This window comes from Myotis davidii, unplaced genomic scaffold, assembly GCF_000327345.1.
Source record: "Myotis davidii unplaced genomic scaffold, ASM32734v1 scaffold208, whole genome shotgun sequence".
NCBI lineage: Eukaryota > Metazoa > Chordata > Mammalia > Chiroptera > Vespertilionidae > Myotis > Myotis davidii.
This window is the reverse complement of record NW_006299706.1, coordinates 744,271-759,996: the sequence shown is the minus strand read 5'-3', so window position 1 is coordinate 759,996 and position 15,726 is coordinate 744,271. Positions and strand designations below refer to the sequence as shown.

Below are 15,726 nucleotides of genomic sequence, written 5' to 3'. Positions count from 1 at the left end.
CCGGCCCGCATCTCCCCGCACGGGGGTCGGTGCCTGGGGATCCCGTCCGCATCCACTGCAACATCACGGTGAGGACCCCCGTGCGTGCGCCCCCATAGGAGCCCCCTCTCAGCGACTCCAGGTCCCCCCACACAGCTTTTTTATCTCGAGGGACCCAGGAGGCCGAATCCCCCCTCGGGGCTCGCTCCTTCCCTCCAGGTTACACTGTGTCTGGCCCTGGAGGTTCTGCCGAGCACCCAGAAGCTCCCCCCTGGACCCTTCCTAGTGAGGGGCACCCTGACACGCAGCGCCGCCACTGCCCCTCTCCACTCACCCACCCACATCCCCAGGCTCACGATTTGGGGTTCTCCACGGCTTCACCCTGCCACCTGGGAGTGCCCTTTGCTTCCCCTCGCGCTCATTGCCCGGTTCCAGGCCTCTGCCCCGACCTCAGCTGGAAGGACTTGGTCGGGAGCTCGACACGTTTCAGTGATGCCCCCTCTCACGGCACCTTTCGCTTAGGACGCTGCCACCTGTGAGAGCCCTGCCCAGGCGCCTCTCCTGCAGCCCCTCTGCCTCTGAATTTACCTGGTGGTGGTTGCAGCCCCCTGACCCTCTTCTTCCTCTCCTCCGGGTTCCCTTTCATTCTGGTGTAACCTCTAACTCTCCTTTTGCCCCAGCTGGGAGCAGATCTGCCACTCCCTCGCTGTTCCCTGAGGATATCTCCAATTGTCCTGGCTTGTGTGTTGCCTTTCCTGGGAATGGTGGTCCTGTGTGAGGACGATCCCGTTTCGAGCAAGAAACAGTTCCTTTTCTCCCCAGTGGACATCATTCCATCCTCTGCTTGCTGGGCTAGTGCCCCCGCACAGACCCCTTGAAGAGGGCTGGCCGCTGGTACCCTGGGAGTGCCCGGTACTGTGTGGTGTAGCACTTACACTACCAGGGTGATCACGTGCGGCCCTGGTTAAGGACTCGGAGAACAGTACTTGATCCGGGCAGGCAGCAGGCTGCAAATGGGAGCAGTCTGGGGAAAGACAGGCTTGTGGATTGTGTGGGACTTTGGGTCCTGATTCAATTTACATGGTTCCTGTTTTCTGTCCCTTTCCTTCAAACCAGGTCAGGGTTTGGCCAGGCAGGCCTCGGCTCCCATTGGAGGGTGTCCCACCAAAACTCGCGCATCCCACTTCTTCTTTCCTCTTCCATCCCCACCAACCACACACATCACCTTTTCTCCTACTGAAGTAGGAAGTTAAGATTGACGCACTAGGTGTGGCTTAGGTGAAGACTGGGGCATCTTGAATAATTTGTTTCCCTCCGGCATTGAGGATTAGAACCATGGCAGAGCTGAAACCCCTAGTGAACGTGGAAATGGTTTCCTTGGCAGATGTGGAAACTTCAGGAGTTAATTTTGTTCCTGAATTTAGCTACTCATTCCTTACGGGTAGGTTTTCCCCCTTCTACCTGCCCTTCCAGTTGCCAGCGGCCATCTACTATCTTTGTCCCTAAAAGAAAGTTAATTCAGAAGGTTCTCGGTTAGACACCCTGTGGCCCCTGTAAAGGAGACTTGGCCCGAACTGGCCCCTGGTTTAGGGAGAGGGGGAGTCTGGTCCGGCTGCATTTGGCACTGTGGCTCAGGAATGCTGGGAATGTTCGCGGCGTGGGCCTCTTCCAGCCTGCCATGTGGAGCCCTGCATCCTACGCCTGGACGAAGAGGGTGGCAGGTTCCCAAGAGAGTGGTGGGGGGGGAACTGGCCTTTTAGGGGTCCTGTTGGAAGCGGGGTGTGGGAATTCTGCTCCCCTTTCACTTTTAGATTCTGGAGATAATCTAGTTTTCAGTCCCTGCTTCCGCAGTTAAACTGAAAGTGGCCTGTCGTCTGCTTTTTTCACATCAGTGTGAGTGTGGTGAGGTGATCTGCTCCCCAGCTGATTGTGGGGCTTGAAAATCAGACGAGGACTTGGTGCTGGGTATGGGAGAACTTCAAGTCCGGAACCTGGATAAGCCCCTCACTGTTCTCAGAGTGTGGCTGTGCCGCTGTCTCTCCTCATGGCCTAGGGTTCCTCGGAGAGCTGCCGGATTAGATACTGACCTGCTGAGCTGGAGAAAGAGCAAAGGAACGAGAAGTTGTGAGGAGTGGCGGGCCGGCAAAATGTAGCTTTTCCCAGAGCTGCCCATCTTGACCGCGCTCTCTGCTCTTTTTCCCGCCAGGAGTCATACCCTGCTGTGCCCCCGATCTGGTCGGTGGAGTCTGATGACCCAAACTTGGCTGCTGTCTTGGAGAGGCTGGTGGACATAAAGAAGGGGAATACTCTGGTAAGGGGGCCAGGGTGCTGAGGCTGGGTCCATATCTTGAAGGTGAACTGTGAAAGGGAGACACCTGGAAAGTGGGTGGTGCAGTAGGATGAACTGTGGGGGCAGACTTCTTGGGGGAGTTGTTTGCAAAGGAACAAAGGGGGAGACCTATGCCAGCCCCAGGATGGGTCCGGTAAACTCTCCCACAGCTACGTGGTCCATAAGATTAGTGAACTAGGTACCAATTTGGGTTCTGAGCTAAGAGCTCATCCATGTACCCGTCCGGATTGGGGTTGGAAAGTATTTGATGTCACTGTGGTCCCCTATCCCCAGCTATTGCAGCATCTGAAGAGGATCATCTCCGACCTGTGTAAACTCTATAACCTCCCTCAGCATCCAGATGTGGAGATGCTGGATCAGCCCTTGCCCGCAGACCAGGTGAGGAGCCGAGGAGCTCAGGCTTGTGCAGTTACCCCGCAGACAGCACTCAGGCGATGGAGGCAAACCTGAGCAGCTCCTCTGCACCCGACCCCCTCCCCCGCCCCCCCCACACATACACACACACACACACACACACACACGTGACTCTTGGCTTCTTTTTCCCCCAGATGGGAATCTAGTTAAATGGGACGCCAATAGCTTCACCTATCAAAACTCACTCTCATGGGCAATATACCTTACGTGGAGAAGAAGGGGCAGGGGGGGCGGGGAGAGTCCAGTAGAAGTTGGTGGCCATTGGGGTCTCAGGCCCCTTGTTAAGAACCAAGAAGCAAGAATCCTTGGGGAAAATAAACTGGGATTTGTGAGGTGGGTGACAGAAATAGCCACTCTGCTTCTCTTCTATACTTTGGCATATGGTAGGAGGAGAGTCATGGGCTGCTAGTGAAGTCATTGCCTGGGCTGTTGCTTCCACTCAGATCTGGCTGGTGGACAGGCTGGCAGCGTTATGGATGGGCACACAGCTTCCAGACCTGGGAGCTTGGGGGAGTAGGTGAGAGGTTGCACTCTAGGAAGCCACTGGGCTCTGATCTCCCACCTTTCCTCTCCCCACTGCAGTGCACACAGGAAGACGTGTCTTCGGAAGATGAAGATGAGGAGATGCCTGAGGTAGGCTTGCCACCTGAGGCAGCATTGGAAACTTTCAATCAGCAGCTTTGAGCATCCACAGTGTACAGAGCTCCAGGGTAGCCCTAGCCTGTTTTGCTCAATGGTTAGAGCGTTGGCCCGTGGACTGGAGGATCCTGGGTTTGATTCTGGTCAAGGACACATACCTCGGTTGCAGGCTTGATCCCTGGCCCCAGACGGGGCATGTGCAGGAGGCAACCAGTCCATATGTCTCTCTCATCAATGTTTCTCTCTGTCTCTCTCCCTTTGTTCCACTCTGTCTAAAAATCAATGGAAAAAAAATATCCTCAGGTGAGGATTAACAGAGCTCCAGTCTAAACTGGGAGGGGAAAATGCCAGTGAGTAAAGACATATTCACTGACCTGGAGGAATGGCCAGTGTAATAGAGGAGACAGGGCACTCACATCAACCACTGAAGACAGTCACGTGCAAATCTGTTTATACCAAATAGCAGCAAGTTAATTTCTCTTCCTTTTTCTTTTTTCTTAATCCTCACCTGAGGATATTTTTCCATTATTTTTAGAGTGAGTGGAAGTGAGTGGGAGAGACAGAAAGAGAAACATTGGACTGGTTGCCTCCCGCACTAGCCCTGACCTGGGGCCAGGGATCCTGCCTGCAACCAAAGTACGTGCCCTTGACCGGGAATTGAACCCGAGACCCTTCTGACCATGGGCCACTGCTTATCCACTAAGCCAAACTGGTCAGGCTGCAGCAAGTTAATTTCACATGGCTTTGAGCAGGCCTGGGTTTGCATCCTGTATCTCCAAGGTTATCTTAACTTGGGAATTTTATCTAATTTTACTAAGCTGCAGTTTCCCTATTTATAAAACAGAATTATGGTATCTACTATACATGGTTGTCTTAAAGATTAAATGAGGCATTGCATGTAAAATGCTTCATGCAGTACATATTGCTAAACAATTTATCTATTTTAAAAACAGGTATTTCTGCTTAATATTACAATTAAGAACTTGAGCTTCAGAGCCAGACAGATTTGATTCGCATTTTAGCTCTGCTAAGAGTTGTATGACTTTGGACATGAGAATTAACATTACTAGACCTCAGTTCCTTACCTGTAAAAACGGGAGTAATGATACATAAAGGCACGGTGGTTGTGAGAATTAACCGAGCTAGTGTGTACAGCATCCAGTATAGTGCCCGACATAATAAACATTCAGTAGATGTCAGCATCAAGGTAATAATTAGGAAGTCAGTATTGCCGTGTCCTGCTAGAGCCAGATCACTTGGATTGCTTTGTCTCCAAGCATTGCATTAATGTCCCAGGTTCTATAACTTCGTTAAGGTCTTAAGACACAAAAGGCTCATGACACATGAAACTTACTCCTGTCAGAGAGTAGAGAGCCCTCTGCGCCATCACCCAGCATCTAGCAGGGTTCACATCCTGGATATGGGCTTTCCCATCATGCACAGTGGACTCTGTGCATGATGGAAAGGCAGGGTGAGTTCTGTTCTTGACCTCTACCAAGCTCCCTCACTGGACCGCCTTCCTCATTTCCCTCTCGTCAGTGGTGCCTGTGCTGACTCAGGTCATGCACCTGGGCGGGCATGAGGTTTCTGATCCAGGTTCCTCCTTTAACCTGGAGTCCTGAGAATTCTTAGGTACAGTGTCACCTGGTGAAACATGATCTCTCACAGTGTCAGGCCAAAGTCATTCTAGGAATTAAGAGCTGCTGCCAAGGGAGAGTTTTAGGAACGTTGGAGCAGGGTCAGGCTGGGAAACGAGGAATGAGTCTCTGCTTCCCTAGACCCATACGTAGTTCTGCTGTAGGACTGAATGGGAGGGGTTTGCCTTGTCCTTTAGATTGTGGAGGGATGGGGCTGGGAATTGTTGCCGGAACAGAAAGGACGCTGTGTTCCTTAGCTTGCTGGAGAGTCCACTGATCCTTAACTTGCAGCTCTAGACCAAATGGGACTGGGAAGGCGATGGCCCCTCTCCACAACCTGTGTTGGTTTCTTTTCTCTATCCCATCCCACCTCCAGGACACAGAAGACCTAGATCACTATGAAATGAAAGAGGAAGAGCCAGCGGAGGGCAAGAAGTCGGAAGATGATGGCATCGGAAAAGAAAACTTGGCTATCCTAGAGAAAATTAAAAAGAACCAGAGGCAAGATTACTTAAATGTACGTACCTTCTAGGGAGAGGCTGGGCCAAGGGGTGGTGGGTACTGGCTAGAAAGTGGTAGGCCATCACCTATCAGTCTGGGAGCAGTCTGTTTTCTGGGGTGAGTTATGGGTGTGCCTAATCCTTGCTCAGATCCTGAACAAGCTGCCCGACTGCCCCTGAAGTCTAGTATGTGTGTTTCCAAACCACATGACCCTGAGACGTTTGTCTTCCTCCCTGCAGGGGGCAGTATCTGGCTCGGTGCAGGCCACTGACCGGCTGATGAAGGAGCTCAGGGATATATACCGATCACAGAGTTTCAAAGGTGGTGAGTTTGCCCCCGGGAAGGGCCTGGACAGGAGCTTCTCTAAGGAGACGAGCAGAATGGAGCTCCTCAAGCCAGTGGCTTGGATTGGCTGCGTGTCCGTGGGGTGCACCTGGAGCTTTTGATCTATTTCTTCTCGGCCTGGGTGGGTCCTCATCTGGACCATCCTGCTAACACCTGTCTTCCACCTTCCAGGAAACTATGCAGTCGAACTGGTGAATGACAGTCTTTATGATTGGAATGTCAAACTCCTCAAGTGAGTGGGGACTCTGGGACTGGAAAGGAAGTTGAGGCCTAGTATGTGGGGAGCCACTGTGCTGGGAGTCTCGGGCAGTCCCAGGAGCAGGTGTGGGCAGTGGGGTGTCCCTCTGCTGCTAGCCAGGGGAAGTGGGGGGTGACACAGGCTCCTGAGCGAGGACAAGGAGTCAGCCCAGACTCCTTGCTTCATAGAGTTGACCAGGACAGCGCTTTGCACAACGATCTCCAGATCCTCAAAGAGAAAGAAGGTGCAGACTTCATCCTACTCAACTTCTCCTTTAAAGTAAGTCTTTTCCCTCCCAGCCCCTCCCTCCTGGCCCTGGCCTCCTCCTCCACCGTACAGTCTTGTGGCAGATCCTGGCCTCCCCCCCAATCATTGCCTTTGTCTCTCACAGGATAACTTTCCATTTGACCCACCGTTTGTCAGGGTTGTGTCTCCAGTCCTTTCAGGAGGGTGAGTGGCTGAGGGCAGCTCCTGTTACAGAAGGTGAGAAAGGGGCGTGAGCTTTTGCCAGGCACAGCTGACTAACCTTTCTTCTGCAGGTATGTGCTGGGCGGAGGTGCCATCTGCATGGAACTTCTCACCAAGCAGGTGAGCCTGTCTCTTGCCCGTGGTCAGGCTGGCCATGGCCGGGCTCGGCTGAGCTTCTCCGCACCTCTCTGGCTTTGGGGTGATGGGCTTAACCTTACATTTTGCCAGGCAGAGCCCGGCACCCACTGACCCAGACAAACAGGTGGTGGCTGTTCTGGGAGTAAAGGGCAGGACCCCCTCCACAGACGCAGCTCCTTGCTGGAGAGCAGGTGTGAGGTGTCTGGGAACTCTCCTGACTTGCTGCTCCCCCCGTTTCCCAGGGCTGGAGCAGTGCCTACTCGATAGAGTCCGTGATCATGCAGATCAGTGCCACACTGGTGAAGGGGAAAGCACGAGTGCAGTTCGGAGCCAACAAAGTAAGGAGCTGGGGCTGCTGGACGGGCTGGAGCCAGTTATCATTTGGGCCACGAGCAGGCCCAGGCCGCCCACTCTGAGGGGCCAAGCGGATGAAGCATCAGATGTGTGGGCCTGGGACACCGTGGTGGGAACAGGAGAGGGCCTTGGCCTGAGGGGCTGCCTAAGACTTCGGGGAGGACACGGGTCTGGAAAGGGAAGGCTATGGGATTGCATCCCCAGGGGGCCTACGGATGGGGCACTTCCGTGTTAACAGAGCACAAGTTTGGGTCTCTGGGTGACAGTTCATGGAAGGCGAGGGGCAGTAAAGCCGCAGCTGGCCATGGCCTGATCTGGCGGCTTCCTCTCCCCAGTCTCAATACAGCCTGACAAGAGCACAGCAGTCCTACAAGTCCTTGGTGCAGATCCACGAAAAAAACGGTGAGGCTGGAGCCAGGACTCAGGATGCGGACACTCGGAAGGCCTGAGGTTTTCCCTTCCAGCCAAATAGCAAGGACCCCCTTCTGGTTTCTGAGCCTTTATCACCCATTAACACAGCACCTGCCCGCTACCCAGGCAAGGGCTAGAGGGGGCTAACCTCCACGGCCTCCTCTCCAGACAAGCACCAGCCATCACACCCCATGTGGACTCGGTGCTGCCCCTTCCCGACCACCCTGTGAGGAAGCTCACCTCACCCTGTCATCTCGGGCTGGGCACAGCCTCTCCCCTTGCTTATGCCCTCCAGGTGGGCAGTCTCCCTGCCCCTCTCCCCACACTGGAAGCCCTGCCTAGGGTCATTCCACCTGTCATCCTGGAGTCTTCAGTGATCAGGGCTGGGAGCAGGGACTTCAGCCTCCGCCTCACTGTTGGGTTTCTTTGCAGGCTGGTACACACCCCCAAAGGAAGATGGCTAACCCGGGAGCGCCGTCCCCCTCCTCCCTCCCCAGGCACCACTGGACCAATTACCTTTGAATGCTGTATTTGGATCTCACGCTGCCTCTGTGGTTCCCTCCCTCATTTTTCCTGGACGTGATAGCTCTGCCTATTGCAGGACAATGATGGCTATTCTAAACGCTAAGGAAAAAACCAACACCGAACTGTTTCAAGTACTCAAGACTGACTTACAGACCAACCAACCACCTGGCTGGAACCCTTGCTAGCAGGCATTCTTATAAAAGAAACTTTTGAGCCTCCTTATATTGCTGGAAACTCAGCTGTGCTCCAGACTAGAGCCTCCTTACCTATGCTATGGATTTTTAATTTATTTTCTCTTATTTCATGTACACTGCTTTTTTTGGTTACAGTGTATGATGGATGTGTATGAAAAAAATGTATCTTTGGGAAAACAATTACAGTTTGTTAATTTGAAGATGCTGGTCTTGACTCATCTTTCTTTTTGTTCCCATATCCACCCCACCCCCATCCCCGAAACTATTTGGGTGGTGGGGGAGGGGTCGAGATGAGAGGCTGCACTTCACTGCTAAAGCCAGAGGAAGGTGGATTCCGTCTGAAGGCCTCTGGAGCGACCAGCACTCGTCCCCCTGGCATGCAGAGCCTGCCCTGCTGAGCCACGGTGTAGCAGGCTGAAATGATGACCTTAATTCTTAGGACGACTTTTCTCTTCTACTTGCAGATATTTTCAAATTTCTAAGAACAAGGAAATGGGAAAGGAGGCTTACCAGGCTGCTGTTTCATGGAATTGCTTTTAAATGAATTGAGTGGTGATGGAGGCAGTCTCGTGTGTACTCGGCCTCCGGTCTCAGCAGTAGGCTCTGTATGCCACAACGCTGGTGTTCGCCGATCCCTCCCTCCCGGGAAACGGCTCCCGGCTAGCTTCTTTGCTCACCCCTCCTCTCTCTCACTTCCCTTGGTCTCATAAGAGAAAACAGGTCTAGCTCTGAGATTGTTTGGCTTGAAAAATTGTGGATTCTTTTCAAGCCACTTCCATAAGATGGGTCCTCTGGGAAGGTGAGCTTTAAGGGGGCTGTTGTGTACACCTGTGTCCCCACCCCAGGCTCTGGGAACTGCTGGGGCGGGGAGAGTGAGGTAGGAAGTCTGCGGGGCTAGAACCGTCAGTGCTGTGTTGTCTGTACATGCTGTTTAAAAGGAAGGGTATGAGGTCTGTGTTTGACGCGTGCTGCCTGCCTCCCGTCAGTGAGTTTGCGCTGGGGTTGAGACAGGCTCAGAGGGACAGACTATGCCCGCAGACTAGGTGATGACCGCAATAACAGAAGCCAGGGATGGCTCAGTGACGATGCTAGTCTTAGCCCAGAATCGAGAGCGCTGCCTGGGCGCCTATAGGATGTCAGTTCTGTAATGCTTTAACATTGGTCATTTCCCCCCTTTTTCTTTTAAGGGATTAATGTCTTGCTGCTTCAGGTGGATGGAGAGTTCAACAGTCCCCCTCAATGCTGCTCTAACTCTACCCACACCCACCTGATACGGGGTGCTAAAGTTTAGATAAAGTGGGGACCTTAGGGGCAAACTTATTCCATAGAGCGGAAATCTGGTTTTCAAGGCCTTTGTGGCTTTCTTCTGAACTTATCACCAGCCCTGGCTGAAATGTAGATTGTGTTTTTAGTAATGTGTACTGTGAGCTGTCCTCTGTATAATGTATTTTGTAATGTATTTTTCTCATCTACCAAAGGATGAAACAAATAAAGTTATTTAAATAGTTTGGCTCTAATCAATTTTTTTAAAGAAATAATGGGGTCCCTGTTCCCCTGCCGTAAGGGAGGCACCAGCTCCTGTGAGTTGTACAGCAACTCTCAGAGAACCCCCCACTTTTCTTGTCAAACCTAATATTCCCTTTATGACCTTAAGTTTAGGGTTCTCATGGCGTTACCAATCATGGGAGAATCAAAGCCATATTGTGAATCAATTTCCTTCTAAGGCAAGAAGTGAAACAGCTCTTTGAGGTCAGCATCCTACACCTCAGGTGTGAATGAATCTCCATCCAGGTAGGGTCTGCCCAGCCCAGAGCCCGCAGCCAGAGCTGAGTAAGGGCCTGAGACAGCTCACCTCGCTGCCGTGGGGAGGGGAGGGCAGAGCTGGGGAGAGGTGGCCAGACAGGAATCAATCACCCAAACTCGTGAACCGTGCCAACGTTTATTCTCCATGGGGATGGCTCACTGGTTCAGTGTTCCCCACCTGGTTCTACCATGGAATCCCCGGAAAAGAAAGCAGGGGGCCCTTCCATTCTCCAGAATCTCCAGAATCTGTGAGAGCAATTTATATCGTGCTCTGGGGGCACACACAAAAGACAGAAAATAAATACATGGCCGCCTGAAGCTTCCCATGTAGGCTTTCTAGGTTTGGTTCAAATGTCCGTGCTGGGTGGGGAACTGAAGGCACATGACAAATCTGAGACTTTTCTGAGGGGAACTGAGGGTAAAGGCAAATGCAAATCAATCCTGGGCACCAGTGTGGCCTTGCGAGTGGAAGGGGGACACAGGTCAGGGCAGGCAGGGGGAGGGGAGGGGGGAGGGGGCACGAAGAATACATAAAGGAGGGAGGGAGCTGATGCCAGCCACATCATCTTAACTCTTCGAACTTCAGGATTTGTGGCTGCAAGAGAAAGAGTAAGTCTCAGTGGAAAGGAAGGACCACAGCTGCCAGTCTACCCGACCCCTTGGGTAACTTCAGGTTGTTTTGTCTAAGCCTCTAAGGGAATGCCAGATAAATCCGCAATCCAGGCCTGGCCACGGGCCCGCAGCTGAGACCTGGGGTGGGAGGAGAGGGAGCAGGGCTGAGTGAGATACCGGGGCAGTTACCTCCAAGTTCAAAGCGCCGGTGATTCTCCCTTTGAGGATGTGATGGGTCTGCTGATAGGAACTCAGAGTGCCTGCGAAACGAAACACAACACACAACAACAAAGCCCTGGTGGCACGGGGTCCGCAGGAGGAGCAAGGGAGGGAAGACGGAGGCCGGGCCTCGGGAAAATGCAGAGCAGCTCCTACAAGTCTCTGCTAGTCAGGGCTAACTCCCTGCTGCAGGATAAATGAGATAAAGCTGGCAAGGGGGAGGGTGCACGAGGAATATATAAAAGGAGGGGACATTATTACTGTTACTGGAATAATTACATGAACCTGTGATTTTACATTCTCTTTTTTTTTATATATGTATTTAAATTTCAGAGATGAAGGGAGGGAGAGAGACAGAGAGAGAAACATCAATGGGAGAGAATCATTGATCGGCTGCCTCCTGCACACCCCACACTGGGGATCAAGCCTGCACCCTGGGCATATGCTCCAAACGGAAATCAAACTGTGACCTCCTGGTTCACAGGCCGAAGCTCAACCACTGAGCCATGTCAGCTGGGAGATTTCACATTCTCTAATGGGGAATTCTGGGGACAGAAACTTCATCCTCTCTGCTCTGAGCATCTGGGCTAGAGGGATAGCAGTCAGAAGCAGATGCTCCCACCATGAGCATGTATACATGCTGGAACGAGGCAGGGCAGGCCGCTGGTCAAAATGTCAGCCCCTGCTGTCCTGCCAACCTCCGAATCCGGGACTGTCCGCGCATGAGACTGACCATGTTAAAGCTGGACCTCATTTCCACCCCCGGCCATGCCCCTTCCTTGCTGTGAGAGGTGAGGAAGTTCCTTTCACCTTTTGGAGCTTTGCTTTCCTCATCCATCTGGGGAGGACTGTCCACCGCCTGCCTGACCTCTCGGGCCATCTCCACGTCCAGGAGGGAGCTCAGCACCGCCATGTCTGGGCTGGGCACTCTGGCCCCTAACACTCACACAGTCCCCTTCAGCCTGCCCCCAACTCCAGAGCCCTGGACCCGTTCCCCCCAGGCTGGGCAATTACCCAAGATGACCTGTGGGTGGTGCTCCTGACCACTAGGCACTGTTCCCCTCAGCCTCCCAAGGGGTGAGGGGGCCTGCGCCTACACTTGGGGAGTGAGTGTGTCTGTCTGTCTGTCTTCACCTCTGCTTCTCCTGATCCTCCAAAGCATTCTTTCATCCTTTCACGGAGTCGCTCCGCTTTCACTGGTTTTATGTACATTGGGTTCTGCTTAAGATTTCATTGGGAAAGGATTCTGTTACAGAAAACTAGAATCTGAAAACAAATGGTTAGGTGGAAGGCACTGGACTCGGGGCCTTCTGTTGTTCCTTTAGACCAGCGGTTCTCAACCTGTGGGTTGAGACTCCCTTGGGGGTGGAACGACCCTTTCACAGGGGTCGCCTAAGACCATCGGAAAACACATATATATTTACATATCGTTTTTGTGATTAATCACTATGCTTTAATTATGTTCAATTTGTGACAATGAAATTGGGGGTCACCACAACATGAGGAACTGTGTTAAAGGGTCACGGCGTTTGGAAGGTGGAGAACCACTGCTTTAGACAGAGCAGCGCTGACAGAAGCAGGGGTGAGAAGCCTGCCCTCCCTCCCTGCACCCTGAGAGCTAAGCCTTTGGCCAGCACCTGCTGGGGCCCACGGAGCCCAGGTGTGAAAACTAATACCCAAGAGGCAGCTCTGCAAGAGGCAGATGCCAAAAACCGGGGAAAGATCAAATGACTAGAGGCTTAAGGGTACCCTGAGGGCCTTGGCTGCCCCCACACCCTCCCCTGCTGAGGTCCTGGAGGCAGACACAGCATCCCCCACCCCTGAGCCTGGGGGAGGGGGGGTCGGGGTCGGAGGGCATCTTACCTTTCCTCAGCATGAAAGGCTGAGTCAGGGGGGGGATGGTCCAGAAGTCATCACTATCCAGGCTGCGCAGACACTGCACCGGGACGGTGGCCGACTGCCCAAAGTCGACGAACAGGACCACAGCCCAGGTATCCACCCTGTCCACTACCCAGCACCTGGCCAGGGGAGGGAGGAACGGAGGGCTGTGCCACCTGGCGGCATGCACGGTGGTCCTTCACAAAGAGGCTCAGAGGTCAAGGGTAACAGAGCAGAGTTTCCTTCGTTCTCCCCTTCCTCGGGCAGAGAAGTGATCATACAGTCACAGATCTCGGGAGAGGAAGCAGCAAGAAAGAAACCAGAGTCCCGAGGAGGGAGAAGGGAAGGAGTGGCTGTCCGCCGGCCTCTCTCACACTGTCCAGCCTTAGGCCGTCCACCCCTGCCGGGCATATACCTGTTCCAGGCCCAGCCGTAAGTGCCCAGGTGGTACTCGGCCAGGCAGCGGGCCCCGCGCTGCACGGCTGCGTCCTGCAGGTAGGGCTGCTGCCCCTCCGCCTCGGCCAGGGTGCTGAAGAGCACCTGCATGTTCTGGTGCAGAGTCTGCAGGGGGCACACATGCACGGGCCTCACTGCCTGCAGCACGTCCCACACCTGGCTCTGCAGACGTCCCCTGCTAGGCCAGCACCACTGATCGGCCCCCAGGGAACCAAGGTCCAGGCGGGAGAGGAAGACTCAGGACCCGGGGGTTAGAACGCGCTTGTCTGGACGCCGCCGGCCCATCACCACACCCACCCCGGGAAGGCTCTGCGAGGAGGCACTGAGCCCACGCGGGCCACCAACAAGCCCATACCTCCGTGACGTGCATGGCCCAGAAGAACGGGGTCCGAGGGACAATACTGGTCACCAGCAGCCCCACGTCCCCGCCCGTGTGGCAGATGGTGGCCAGCCAGCCCAGGTCGCGGAAGCATTCCCTCAGGAGCGGCACCAGGAAGGAGCCTCTGGGGGAAGAGCCGTGGGACACGGGGTGAGCGAGAGAACAAGGTGACCAACCTGGTCCTGGAGGATGCGGGGCAGGGCCAGGCAGGAGGGTCACCCTGGGCCAGGTCCACCCCTCCAGGGAGGGGATGAGTACATAACCAGGGCAGGGGGAGGAGGGAGGGGGGAGGGAGAAGGAGAGGGGGAGGAGGAGATTGGGAAGGGGCGGGTCCAGGAGGAACACAAACACACACTCAGGCTCCCACAGACAGGTCGGCCCTCACTGGGCCCACGACCTGAAGCAAGGGGTGGACTGTCCAAAACCCAGGACCCGTTTTCAATCCCCAAATCGCTCCTCCTGTGTCTACTTCCTGCCTAACTCCCGCCTCCCACCCACCAACTCCATCCCCTGAGGCACCGTGTGGTCAGCAAGGCGGACCTGCTGCGGTGGAAAAACACAAACCACTCGTCCTACAGCATGTTCCCGCCCGAGATGATCCCGGCATCTCTGACATGACGAGTGGTGTCCACTGTTAAAGCAGACGATGTGGTGGGCATGATGGCCTCCTGGGACCCGGGGATGGGGACAGTCACAGGCCTTCACCATCCCAAAACGGACACAGATTTTCGTAGGTCCCTGTGGGTCTGGTGCCGGAGCTCCTGAGAACTTAACTCCCGCACGGGGACCACCCCTACCACCCTCTAGGGACGGAAGGCTGCTTGCAGGCGCCGCTTGCTCTGGTGGGCCCTGCGCCCCTCCACTGACCTCATTTCCATGGGGACTGCAAATAAGGGTGTCCTCCGTCTCGCTGTCTCTCGGGGGTCACCGGGAGCTTTGGGGGTGAGCTGGAAATAAGCTGGAGAGCAGGAGACGGAGTCTTGGAGACACCAGAGCTGCCCCTGCCCCCCAAGATGCCCTGGCCCCACCCTCCGAGGTAGGACAAGATGGGTCACTCGGCGAGTCCTTCCACGCCTCAGCCTCTAGAGGAGTGGTTCTCAACCTTCTGGTCCTTTAAATACAGTTCCTCATGTTGTGACCCAACCATAAAATTATTTTCGTTGCTGCTTCATAACTGTCATGTTGCTACTGTGATGAATCGTCATGTAAATATCTGATACGCAGGATGTATTGTCATTGCTCGCGACCCACAGGTTGAGAACCGCTGCTCTATATCTTCAGCGGGGTGGGGAGGGTGTGCTGCCTGACAGTCATTAATCAAGAAAGCATCCCGGAGGAATAAACAGGGTATTTCCCCCACGGAAAGGCCCACGGGGGGGCAGAGCTGAAAGGGGGGCTGGGAGGACTGAGTCAGGCGTTGGGAAGACACGTCCCGGGGACACAGGATCTCACCAGTGATTTCGGCAAACCCTCGACAGGAAGGCCGCTGCGACACCTAGGGAAGAGGAGACAGGCACCGCTCAGGCGCGGCAACAGTTACTCTGTTTGTACGTTGAGTCGCTCCAAGTGGACTTGGAGGCGAAGTGTCACAGCCCCTGCGCCGCCGTTTGAGACCCCGGCTTGACCGCACTCCCTTCTAGCTGCCAGCTTCCCCTGCTCCGTCGCTGGCAGGGCCCTCCCCTGTCTGCTTCCCCACCTGACACGTCCCTGCAGCACAGTCCAATGAGGCCGCCTTGAAACAGCTCGCACCGGGTCAGCGTGACCTGCGAGCTGCTGCATCCTCATGTTCTCCGCGCTGAGCTCACTGGCCGTATTCCACCACCACCCCCCCTTTCTAGAAACACTGCTCCCTGGCCTTCCTTGACATTGCACACGTCCGGTCTTCCTTATCTTTCACCGGCTGGCCCTCTAATATATTTTAATTGATTTCAGAGAGGAAGGGAGAGGCGGAGAGGGATAGAAGCATCAGTGATGAGAGAGAATCATTGATCGGCTGCCTCCTGCACGCCCCGCACTGGGGATCGAGCCCACAGCCCAGGCATGTGCCCTGACTGCGAATCGAACTGTGACTCCTGGTTTCATAGTTTGACACTCTTTGACACTCAACCACTAAGCCATGCCAGCTGGGCATCTAAGCCAATTCTTTAATCTCTTTCTCTCTCTCTCTCTCTCTCTCTCTCCTTTCC

At 54.3% G+C, this 15,726-nt stretch overlaps 2 protein-coding genes across 2 annotated transcripts in view; one reads left to right on the top strand and one right to left on the bottom strand.

The window, feature by feature from the left end:
- The first annotated feature begins 6 nt into the window (after nucleotides 1-6).
- UBE2Q1 (ubiquitin conjugating enzyme E2Q family member 1) lies at nucleotides 7-8,395 on the top strand. The gene is made up of 13 exons (XM_006775755.2): nucleotides 7-68; nucleotides 2,186-2,290; nucleotides 2,603-2,707; nucleotides 3,326-3,376; nucleotides 5,396-5,536; nucleotides 5,760-5,844; nucleotides 6,037-6,097; nucleotides 6,292-6,382; nucleotides 6,495-6,553; nucleotides 6,643-6,691; nucleotides 6,952-7,047; nucleotides 7,399-7,465; nucleotides 7,907-8,395. The coding sequence occupies exons 3-13, from the start codon at nucleotides 2,678-2,680 to the stop codon at nucleotides 7,936-7,938; spliced, it is 762 nt and encodes a 253-aa protein (XP_006775818.2). The 5' UTR covers nucleotides 7-68; nucleotides 2,186-2,290; nucleotides 2,603-2,677; the 3' UTR covers nucleotides 7,939-8,395.
- Nucleotides 8,396-10,113: 1,718 nt separating this feature from the next.
- Nucleotides 10,114-15,726, bottom strand: part of TDRD10 (tudor domain containing 10) — a 23,786-nt gene continuing 18,173 nt past the window's right edge. Inside the window, exons 5-11 of the mRNA XM_006775754.2 lie at nucleotides 14,993-15,035; nucleotides 14,408-14,498; nucleotides 13,517-13,664; nucleotides 13,121-13,266; nucleotides 12,691-12,845; nucleotides 10,798-10,868; nucleotides 10,114-10,591 (exon numbers count right to left, since the gene is read on the bottom strand). Coding sequence (XP_006775817.2) covers nucleotides 10,559-10,591; nucleotides 10,798-10,868; nucleotides 12,691-12,845; nucleotides 13,121-13,266; nucleotides 13,517-13,664; nucleotides 14,408-14,498; nucleotides 14,993-15,035 — 687 coding nt within the window. The 3' untranslated portion in view covers nucleotides 10,114-10,558. The remainder of the gene's footprint in view (nucleotides 10,592-10,797; nucleotides 10,869-12,690; nucleotides 12,846-13,120; nucleotides 13,267-13,516; nucleotides 13,665-14,407; nucleotides 14,499-14,992; nucleotides 15,036-15,726) is intronic.

Bases quoted from the DNA above. Each gene is read 5' to 3' on its own strand.
- UBE2Q1 (XM_006775755.2), top strand. From the start codon at position 2,678: ATGCTGGATCAGCCCTTGCCCGCAGACCAG. The intron at 3,377-5,395 runs GTAGGCTTGCCA...TCCCACCTCCAG, and splicing joins AAGATGAGGAGATGCCTGAG to GACACAGAAGACCTAGATCA. The intron at 5,845-6,036 runs GTGAGTTTGCCC...TCCACCTTCCAG, and splicing joins ATCACAGAGTTTCAAAGGTG to GAAACTATGCAGTCGAACTG.